The sequence below is a fragment of the Ylistrum balloti genome, unplaced genomic scaffold (genome assembly GCF_031769215.1).
Source record: "Ylistrum balloti isolate Yb309-2 unplaced genomic scaffold, AGI_CSIRO_Ybal_v1 Utg370060, whole genome shotgun sequence".
Taxonomy (NCBI): Eukaryota; Metazoa; Mollusca; class Bivalvia; order Pectinida; family Pectinidae; genus Ylistrum; species Ylistrum balloti.
The window spans coordinates 208,374-220,257 of record NW_026782108.1 but is presented as its reverse complement, the minus strand read 5'-3'; the positions used below and the strand labels follow the sequence as shown (position 1 = coordinate 220,257).

Genomic DNA, 11,884 nt, shown 5'->3' with positions numbered 1-11,884 from the left:
TGTGAACATCCATGGCAGAATGAATAAATGGGGAAAACGGTAAACGGGTGCGTTCGAAAATCCGGAAATATAGCATATAGTACAGATATATTTTCAACCAAGGAAAACATCATTCATAAATCAAGTTTATTTCTTGACCGACATTAACATCATTCTTCAAATTGTATCATTATGTTCTAAAATAATAATAATGATAAAAATAGTTGAGGATGGCAATCACATTTTTCATCCGGATTAATCGAGCGGGTTTGCATTTTAGTCATCCTTTTCCGGTTCGACCCTTGGCGCGGACAATCCGTCCTTGTAGCAAGAAGTGAAAAATTGCAATATTTTCATTCATTTGAGGTAAAATACACAATTTTGCACATAGCATTAATATAATGTAGTGATATTCTTCAATGTCACATGCATACAGAGATGATTCACCGACGACGTAGTTTTATCCAAGCTTGTTGATCATCCGTACTCCGAAACGAACGCTCTGCAAGATGGAGGATATTGAGGGGCACCTGAGGGGAAACGTAACTTACAACTAAAACTTAAATTTATAAATGGACATTGAATTATACCATATACATATTTATCTGCGAATTGATGTTAAAGTACTTTGATTATGTTTATAGTTAGGGTCAACATAGGTTGAAATTTGCAGCTCTGTATTCTTTTAATCAGAAATAACCTATGCTTTGAGTCCAACTAGATAACAGTTACCAATGGGACAATTTCCATGTGTTATGTATATATATAGTATTATTTGGCCGTTGTATGTTTTACATATCTACTGTCTTATGACCTCAACCCTTCATTTAATTGATTTTGTTTTTAATAAATTTCATCTAAATATAATTTTTATTTCTACATATTTTTGTCCATTGATGCAATATTTAGTATATATTTGATGTGCGCGTTATTATTTCAAATAAAAATATCAGAATACATTCAGTCATTTTTCATCATAATCATAATTTCCCCTTATCTTACTCCAACCATCACTTTGCATTCATGCTATATGGCAGACAGGTGCATGAATGTGCAATCTTGGAATGTACAAGGAGGGTTTGTTGTTTTTGCTTTGTGTATTTCTGGAAAGTGCTGGATGGATCTTAACAGGGACGTAGATATCTACGTCCCTAATCTTAATAAAAATTTCAAATGTTGTCACCCATGGCCTAAGTACTGCTTGCTTAATTTTGGGATTGATAAGAACAACTACAGTAGACTACACAGCTGATCTTGGATTTTGACAATGAAAGATCGTTATTCTCAAGAAGTGACTTACTTCCTGTGTGCAATAGGCATTTCACGTTTATGCCCTTGTAACTTTGAGATTGATCAGAAAAAAACGATGATATTTGATTTGAACTCTTTTTTATAAAGTAATTTCTGGAGTAGTTTATGTATATTAGGATCGTTACCAAATCTCATTAATTCATAACTAGTTTCTGATTAGATTCAGATTACAAAATCAAAGTTAATGATAAACTGCTATCTTGGATGTTGAAAATTGAAGTTAGTAATTTGTTTTTTATGAAGATATACCAGATAGTCCTTGCTAAAATTTTGTAAGTATCCATTGGAAAACAGCTTAAATATTGTTTGATCGTAGCACTTTTTTATATATAAAAATAGCCTGATGTTTGTTGTTTTCCAGCAAGGGTATTCATGGCAACAGACCCACCAGACATACTAGAACAAGCTCTCGCAGAGGTTGGCCCTTATATTGGGTTAGAACCAGGGTCAGAAGTCAACCCCTACAGCTCTGCAGATGTGGGGTCCCAGATCACTCCTTATATTTCTAGACAGACAGATAACCTTGTCCAAGACGTCCAGACGTTGGTAAGATGAAAGCTTGATAAAGAGAGTCTGTATTTCAAATGAGGTTAAAAAATAAGCTACAATATAGATCAGAAGCTCAAATGATTTTTTTGTGAAATGATTGGCAATGCTGTCACCTTTAAAAATATTCACCATGTATATATATACTTACCTAAATGTATGTTAGATTAATAGTACCTTTTGGTTTGTTTAATGTTATTCTCTTTTGGATCACTGTGTTTTACTGGTTAATGGCCCTAATGACCTTTTATGTGTTGACGAGCCGTTAAGAATGTCATAGTAATAATGATAATAATAATAAAAGATTAACATTAAATGAATTAGATCCTTTTGATCATGTGCATGATTAGCTTCAGTCGTTTTTTTAGTGTAATAATTAGGGAGTAAGGCTTATTACAATATAATTACACAACATTTCTCAGAATTTCACCTGAAATGGTGGTGAGTAAAGTCTTATTGTTGTATGTTCACACAACCACAACATACCAGGGATTACACTCTGTATCACTCTCTGAACCCCTAGAACTCTTCATAACATCCACATTTCTTTCATGAAGTCCCTTCCCTTTACCTTATAGAGAAAGAACCAATTTATAAAGATTCAATTACAAATAAAATAAACTGTTGATATACTTAGAAATATAGAAATTATGTCCCATATTTGTTTTTCTTGAGGTTGAATCTGATTTTATGCACATGGAGAAAACAGTATTTATTCTTATAAATGTCATTGGAAGATTTATTTTACATGTTAAATCATAAATGATAAAAATAACTGTAACATAAGTACTGACTTGTTTTGGCAGTGATAAACTTGTGATTAACCCTTGACAATGTTCATAAGTGATATTTTCTTGTTGTATTATTTTCAGATTGTGTCATTCTCAGATATCATGATATTTTGGTTTACAGTGTACAAGACTTGCTGAACAAGGGGAGGAAACTCTGTTTATATCTGTAAACATATCAGGCAACCAGTGTGCTTACCTTGGCTCCACGTTTGGTAAAGACTACATAGAGAAGAATGATCTGGTGCAAGGATTTTTTTCTTATTGTAATGGTAGGTAAACCTCACAAACAAACAATAATGTGAAGGTTTTTTTGTTTGTTCGGTTTTAATCATTCTGTGAGCAGGCAGACTCTAAAACAAAGTGTTAATGTAGAGTATTAGCTGGTAGTTTGGTCACTGAAACACAAACGGGTGACCCATACGGAGGGACAGTGCAGCTTGAGTAAAGAGTCTTGCTTGAGAACACAACCACAAAACACAAGTGGTCTATGATCTCAGTTTCCAAAGAAACAGAAACTATCTCAGATAAAGCAATATGGAAGTCTCTCTTGTGCAATAATTAACTTTTGTAGTATGGATACATTAAAAATGCATTAGTTCACATTCCTGAAGGGCAAGTGAGCTAATGCTGTGCAGCAGCATCCAGCATCATTGTTCACTTTAAATGACTTCTTCGCATTCATGAAAAGGCCTAGGACAGTCATAGGCTTGTGGGATGCTGGAATAAAGGGCTACCAAGTGGGTTTAAATGGATGACCTTGACTCACTTTCAGGGTCACACGGATCAAGTAATAATATGATAAAGTATTCTTATTAAACAGAAGGATCCGGGTACTAATAAATCTTTTAAATTCATCTTTTTAATTAGCAAAACGTCCCGAGGAACAAATGTGTTATTAACAGAAAATATCTTTTTTTTCAACAAGATGTGGGTCACGGTATTTGTGTAGTATCATGCTTGAAGAAGAGGCTTTCTTGTTTGAATAAATTGACTTAAAAAACTGACAAAGTCACCTGTGTAAGCTTCAGAACAGGTGAATTAGTCAAGCATATTGGGCCTCTTGTTATGACAAATACATCTCATAGATATACATTTCAGTTAAGGACTTCAAGCACTGGAAACATTTCATTGACCTACTCCTGTACAAAGTTGTGTAAACAAAGAATACCAGACTGTCAGTTATATGCATTTTCAGCTAGTAGAACTACTTTTTGTTTCAAATGCTACTAAAGCCAGGGCTAGCTCTGGGCCAAAATTCAGTTTTGCCAAACCAAATTTTTTTTTGCTATAAGTGCGCGAACAGATTCCGGAACTCGCCCTCACCCTCACCCGACGAGCCCTTAATTCCCTCATATAATAAAAACACATATGCTAATTATATAATTACATTATTTATTCACTGTTTTAACAACAATACATCAAACATAATACAGTATATGGTAAAAGAGTTTATAAACATGGAATTATTACAGGCCTTCTGCATCTCGACAGTTTGCTGTTGTGTTGCCAAAGCAGCAGAGTGAGAGTTCTCATCTGTAAAATTGAAAATAAAATTTAGAATAGAATTGGACGTTTGTAGAGAGATACAGGATTACATCGAACCTTATTTTACACCATCAAAGTATTATACTTATTACAGTAACTTCCTAAGTAATATATCTCTTAAAAACACTTCAGAGATAATAAAGACATAATCGTTAAACTAAAAGATTGTGTTTCTAATTCATGTGCCAAGCAGGCTGTAATGAGTAACTATATTGTACCATCCTCTAGGCATTTCTGAATTACTAAATCTAAAATTACATAATTTTCTGTTCATAAATGATGAATAGTTGTATATACCTGATCCTTTCTCATGCTTAACCAAGCACTCTTTCTTACTGCAGCCATCAGTGAAACTATTTCTAACTAATGCCTTCATACATATGTCACAAAACATTAGCTTTTGCTCTGGGTCATATTTTAGCCATGGCCCGCCAATTTTCCAACTATCTAGAAACTTTCTTGAACTACTGCCCTTGTTAGTAACCTGATCAGGGCAAGCACAATGCCAGGATGGATCCTGGAGTGTAGGGGACTCATTTTATATTTATAGATAAATATATATAAATTGAGGGTCTTAACCCCAACTAAAGTGGGAGGTTTTCAGGCTAAATAATGGACTTGGGGTTAATTGTCGTTGTTTTTGTTTGACTGATGGGATTTTTTTCGAAGTATGATGTATGGTTTCAGACTTCATTCAATCAAAATTTTGAAATATGTAATTAAACTGTCAAATCATTGAATTTCAAATTAAGGATGATTTCCTGACCTAGTGCATTTTTTATCAAATATGATTGTCTCGGTAACCTTATAATTGACCTTAACTTTATGTAAATGAGAGAAATGTGTATAGTATGTCGATTTTGTCTATTTTTTGTATAGTTTATCACTTAAGAAATAAACTGTAGAGGACAAGACTAATATTTCATCCTAAAAATTAGTGTAAGTCTGTCATCTGATACTAATTTTGTTGAAGATTGCAGTCTGATACCAAGTCTGATTATTTGACAAAATTGACTGTATACTGTTATACAATATACTGTTGGGTCATATATTCTCATGGTGCTCAATTATGGTAGTTTAAAACAAAAACTATTTCATTTACATTTGATTTCATGGACATTTAAATTCATGAATTAAAATTGAAATTAATGAAAATAAAACACCCACAAAAATTATGGTTTGAGGGAATATATAATTTTCCTTAAGATACTATGAAAGTTATCATTTTTGTGGGTTTCTATTTTTCTTTATTTTCAATGATGGAACAAAATGGTCTTTTTTATAACCTCTTCCATTTTAAGATATTGGTAAAACCACAAAAATTGTTCCAATGAAGAAAAAACTGTTTACAGTATGCAAATCTGAGGTTATGTCCCCTTCATTATAAATGATACCAGGAGAATTTTGCTTCACAAGAAGGGAAAAATTCTACTAAGCAAATCTTAAAACATCCTTCTTGTTTTGTCAGAAGTTTGATTCACCAGGGGTGAAGTGTGTCTCCAATAGGGAAATAGCACATCTTAAAACTTCCTTCTTGATTTTTTTCTAACAAAGAAGCTCTGATGAAATTTGATCATCTTTGTTTACCCTTTTGACAGAAAAATTCTTTTTGTTAATTTTCATTGTATTGAAATTGAAATATTTTGTTTTGAAATGTTTAAGATTTTTACTTATCAGTAAGATCTCAATAGGTTTGCTATGAATGCCTAAAGCTCATTTGGTTTAAAAATTGAAAAGTAAATAAGAAATATCTCTTGTGCTTGACAGTAAATGTACCTGTGTTTTTAAATTTGATATCTTTGTAAAGCCTGCATCAAAGACACTGTTATTTGGAATTTCATTTTAAGTGATATTATTGCCTTACAGAAAAGTACCAATCCAGATTTGACCAGTCCAGCACATCCCAAGTAAAATCGCCTAAGGCATCCCCAGCCCAGGATTCACGGCAACCAGGCCAAAATATCAACCATGCATCACAACAGTCAGGTCAAAACTCAAATCAGATATCACAGCAACCAGGCCACAACATCAACCAGTCAACACAACAACCAGGCCAAAGCTCTGAACAGACATCACAGCAAACAGGCCACACCAATAACCAGGCACCCAACCAAGCCTCAGTCGATGTAACTAAGTCCCTCACGGCAGTATCGAATACTCCTGTATCAGTGGCTACATCAACCACTGGATATCATTCACTGTTGACAAAGGAAACCATCCAGGAGGTTGTTCAGAAGTCCCAGATAGAAAGAGATGGAAAGAAACCAGCATCACTTACTTCTTCTGTATCATCAATGCCGACAGCCAATGATGTTGCTGGACCTCCAGTTGCTAATGTAAAAGGATGTTCTGAATCTGTAACAACCAATGTTTCTAAGGCTAGCACACACCTGGATAAATCCATAGGGACAGACTTTCCTGATGAAGAAGAAAGTACAGTGTCTGACAGAAACAGTGTTCAGAATAACCAAAAAGAGGGAATGGAAAAAAAATATGTTGTGTATATACAGAAACCTCCAGATGTTAACTCTAACAAGAGTGTCCTTGTGTATAAACGACCTGAAGAACTTCAGAAAGATACACTGAAGAAACTTGGATTAGTAAAATCTGGTGAAGAAACAAATAACAAGCAGAAGCAAATGGAAACAGCTAAGTCACATGACCTTACCAAGGACCCGGATGAATCGGCCAGTAAATCGAGAGAAGATTACGGGAGAAACAGAAGACGTGGCAGGCCACCACGGTCAGTTACCAGTGCTAATACAGTCATTAGTGGGCTAGCAAAAGTCAAAAACACTCAGTCTGTTGACAACAAAACTTCTCAACATACACAATCTCTGGACGGAACTACCTTAGACAACTCGCAAGGACAGGTAACCAGAAAAGCAACAGACGAGCCGTCACCTGTAGGCAGACAAGCAGTGGACACATCTACCTCACAACACACGCCAGAGGCAGGCACGAAAGGACCATTTCACATGAGGACAAGAAGCGGAGGAAAAGCAAAACGCATGCCCTGGCTCAACAAATGGAAAAACGATGATGAACCTGATGAAAAGAGGAAAGATAAAGAAAGACAGGGAACCACATCTCCGCAGCAACAAAGCACAACAGGAAGGAAGCGAAAAAATTTACAAAGTACTGAAGATGGAAAGAAAAAGATAAAAGTAGAGGTGGAATCTGACAGCGAAACAAATCACAATGTTTTAGTCACTAGTGAAAAACCTAGAGCATCAAAAAGACTAGCCAGCCGGTCGATATCTAATCCAGATGGAGAATCATCAAAAGAATTGGAGAATGAAAAGACTGAAAAGCTAGACACTCTTGTCGTTATAGAAAAGTCAGTGGACGAAACTGGTGACGGAAATTCTGAAGAGATTGTGAGGCAGACAGTTACGAAAACGGGTGGCAGCGTAGATAAGGCGATAAAATGTGATACCGGAAGTGGGGGAGTAGAGACTGAGGTAGGAAGTGAGCAAAACGAAGAAAGTTGTGACAAATGCGAGATATGTGGGGATGACTATGATACTTCTGAAGCGCTTCTCGTACACATGGAAAGTGAACACAATATTAAAAACTTGCATGAAGAGGAAAGTGAATCTGATGAGGTGTCAAAAGAAAAAGAAACTTATCGGTGTTTTACTTGTGACAAGGTGTTCAGCACGCCATTCCGACTACAGATTCACCGGAAGGAGCATAGCTCTGGTCAGTATGTGTGTAATGTGTGTGGGAAATGTTACCTACAGGAACGCGTCCTTCTCCGACACATCAATCAGATGCACAAAAACAAATTCCCGTGCACCGAGTGTCAAGAAATGTTCAAAAGTCGACGTCAGCGCGAGGAACACATGGCTATCAAACACAATCTGCCTTCATTATTTAAGTGTAAACACTGCGAGGAGAAGTTCGCTGACGTTAAAGCTCTACGGGTACATGCCAAGTCTCACGTGACTCCATGCATCTGCGAGTTTTGTGGAAAATCATACCCTCGTCGCACCGATCTTATAATGCACCGCCGTACTCACACGAAAGAGAAACCTATCAAGTGTAATGATTGTGGACGCGGCTTCGCACGAGCGAGCACGTTGTTAAGTCACAAGCTGACGCACCGTAACTTTAATGCCTTTCAGTGCGAGGTTTGTGGCCGCACTTTTAAAACCAAGGAATCAATGCGACAACACAAGAAAATCCACACAAATGTGGCAACTGTAAAATGTGAACACTGCGAGCTGAAATTTAGAACATTTGATGGCATGAAAAATCATGTCATTCAAGGTCATCCAAATATAACGCCGCCGAAAAGCTGGCACGTATACTCGTGTGATAAATGTCCGAAGAAATTTGGCGGGAAACAGCAGTACATCAGACACATGAGTGTTCATACAGGTGTGCGGCCACATGAGTGTGATATATGTGGAAAATTTTATCCCACACCTGGTGCTCTGAACACACACAAAAAAATACACAAGGAATGCATGCCGGAACGTCGGTTCCATTGTAATGTATGCAATCATCATTTCGGGATATTTTCCAAGATGAAACGTCACTTGGAAACGGCAAAACATATTCAATATTGCTCGGCAGTAGGCGTTGATCCGTTGGGAAATCTACGGGAATACGAAGCCAAGATTGCTGCTGAGGGAAACACACGTGTTCATGTTGGTGGTGTCCAGGTTCCCGCCGACGGGTCTATGCCCATCGTTATTAAGAATGAGATTTCGGAATTAGCTGAGTATGAGGGAGACGAAACAGTCGAATGTGTGCTGATACATCTCCCTGACGACGAGGTGGCACTTCAAGATGGCGCCCAGATTGTGTACAGTATAAATACTGAAGACGGAACGATAGAATCGGTATTTCATGAGAGCGCCCCACAGGAAGAAACTGTTACTGAACAAACACAATGATCATGTTTAAAAGCAGCAGTATTCCTGAAAAAAAACACCCAACCTCAAGAAAAAGCAACAGAAATGCTGTAATCACGCAAGATTGTGACGTTTCACAAAATGCTCACTCCCATCGGAAGATCTACGCGCACTTCAGCTGAAACAAACCGGGGCAGTGCACACTTTGTGATCTTGCGAGAATGTAACATTTCAACACAGCGTTCCCAGGTAGAAACCGCTAGAGTTAAATAACACATGTTTGGTAACTCTGCCGTTTTAAATGTCTGATGGAGGGAGGCGTTACTGCATTTTGACTCACACAGTGACAGAACTAGTCGATATCATTCACTATAACTTGTATTGATAGAGAGAGATGCACAATGTCAACAGTTACCGCAGTATGACATCAGTAACATATCGAGGATTCTATTCAGTGTACCATTCATATGGAAGACACCGATAGTGTGTGGCAATGGAGCAAAGTTAAATTGAAGTTAATTGTTCGGTATTTGTGATCACGAAAATTTCCCTGAAAGCGTTTGTGAACTACTACACTTGTATGCCCATATATGGTGGACTTTCGAACTAAAAGATCAGACGGAATGAGTCGTAATGCTTTGGAGTTGGTGTTGGATTATACGGAAGAGTCCCACACTGTCGCCCCTAAAATTTGTTCCTAACCTTCTCTGTTCTGTTCGTCTTTTTAAACGAATTTGTCCTTTAAAGACATAGTTTTCTATTTTTCACTTTCAAAAAGTTTAAAAAGTGTTTTTAGTTGTAACTCTATGCACGCGATCAATTTTGGTCAGAAATCACTAAATCGTAACGCTTGTGTTTCAACAGTACCAACTAGGAAGGTTGATTCTTAATATATCGTTTCAATAATATAATTTTAATGAAAATACTATCTGCCTTGTCTTAATTCACAAGTCTATCACTACCGAATGAAGACATTTTTTTTCATTACTTTGATTTGGATTTCTGTCGCTCAATGTTTTAAGATAGTAACATTCATCTCAGGAATGATAGGTTGATATGTTAATACTTTGGGTAAGTTAATACAGCGTATGTTCAAGAAAACTTGTTGTGAAAATTATTTTTGTTTATTAAAATATATTTACAGCATAGATTTTTTTTATCAATTTTAAAACTCGTCCAGTTTTAACTTCCACGTGTCTTCTGGGTTTCAGCGCTTTAGATCCTACTACGAGTCAAAGCAGTATAAAACCGCTGTGTGATTCAGTTATATTTTTACGTATTGAGAATGACTCTCTGCTTTGTCGGTCCCTTTGTTGTACACAAACTTTTACCTGTAGGAGACCTTGGTAAAACTCTAACTTGACAAAATGAACTTTTTACTAGTGTTGATGGCCTTTGTCATTGGCTGTTTGGCTGTTCTTATTTTTCTCACCATTTCATCCTTTCATCCTGGCTTATTATCAACATGTAAAACCTGGTGACGAATTTCCTAGTCCGAGTTTTTAACACTACATATCGTGACATATATTTTTCTCCCTCAGCTGCGTTTGAGGTGATCTGAAATTAGGAAAATCAGAAATACAAAATAATCTTCGTAAATTTCTCCATGATGAATCTCAAAAATTGTACAAGTGAATAGAACACCTGATACAAATAGAATTAGATATAGTTGAAGCTAAATTGTGCCATGTGTTATCTCCACATACTATCGGACTCGTGTCCAAGTTTTACCTTTTTGCTATTCATGAAATTTTAGATTTTGGTGTTCCTTTATAATCGCCGATAAAAATACAAAAATTATTGCGAATTTTATAAGTCTAACCGCTAGCACCGTCACCTACACGTCTGAAATGTGGTCATAGAATATATCAAAATGTCACTTGTTTCCTATGGAAGCGTATTCCGGGCACGTTGTGTTTTATTTTATCTCGAAATTTCGAGATGGCAACTCGAAATTTTTAGTTAGTAATCCGAAATTTTGAGTTAGTAAGTCGAAATTTTGAGTTAGTAAGTCGAAATTTCGAGTTATTTAAATTGTGAGATATTAACCCGATATTTCAAGATAACAATTCGAAATTTCTACTTACTAACTCAAAATTTCGGATTACTAACTCGAAATTTCGAGTTGCTATCTCGAAATTTCGGGTTAATATCTCAAACTCAAAATTTCGGATTTTAGCCTTCGGGTCTCAAAATGCTTGGCGCATATCATATGAAATCTATATATGAACTCGCCCGCATCAAGTTGGAATCTTGGTACATGTAAGTACTTGTGGCGGCTGAGTATCGTACATTTACTTAGAACAGCTCATGTATACAAGTGTAGTGTGTACAGTGACATGGAGATATTTGTATATGATCTAGTACAAGAAAATTCAGTGTCAAAATCGCCATGTAATGTCACTTCTGTTCAATATTTCAGCCAACACTCTTCATTTTGTGGAAGAAAGCCCCGTTTACACACCTGAGATCGCGTTATTTTCAGGAAAGTAGTCATCTGGTCAAGCTGGACACTCGATCGTCCAATGCGGTTCAGGGAATAGGAATATATATCTGGGAGTAATGCCTGTTAATGTGGGGAAAATTGAATGTTTTATAAGGTGAGCGGTGACCGCCTTTCTACATCATCAATGATAGACTAATACATATACCAACTCCGGGAACATTTGCTTTGTGACCAAGAGTTATTTCCCCTGTAATGCCTGTGGTCTGTTTCAACACTGCAAATTAAAAAAAATAATTTTGCTCGCTTACTTCGAGAAAATCTTGAAAATACCATTTTTCTGATTTTTTTCTTTACATGTCGATAAGCTTATGTCATTCACATGTGCTATGTATCCCGTTGCA

At 36.4% G+C, this 11,884-nt stretch overlaps 1 protein-coding gene across 1 annotated transcript; it reads left to right on the top strand.

The window, feature by feature from the left end:
• The first annotated feature begins 276 nt into the window (after positions 1-276).
• On the top strand, positions 277-10,181 carry LOC132549501 (uncharacterized). Its single transcript, XM_060213439.1, has 4 exons — positions 277-345; positions 1,652-1,836; positions 2,749-2,896; positions 6,039-10,181. The coding sequence occupies exons 2-4, from the start codon at positions 1,663-1,665 to the stop codon at positions 9,077-9,079; spliced, it is 3,363 nt and encodes a 1,120-aa protein (XP_060069422.1). The 5' UTR covers positions 277-345; positions 1,652-1,662; the 3' UTR covers positions 9,080-10,181.
• Positions 10,182-11,884: the final 1,703 nt, after the last annotated feature.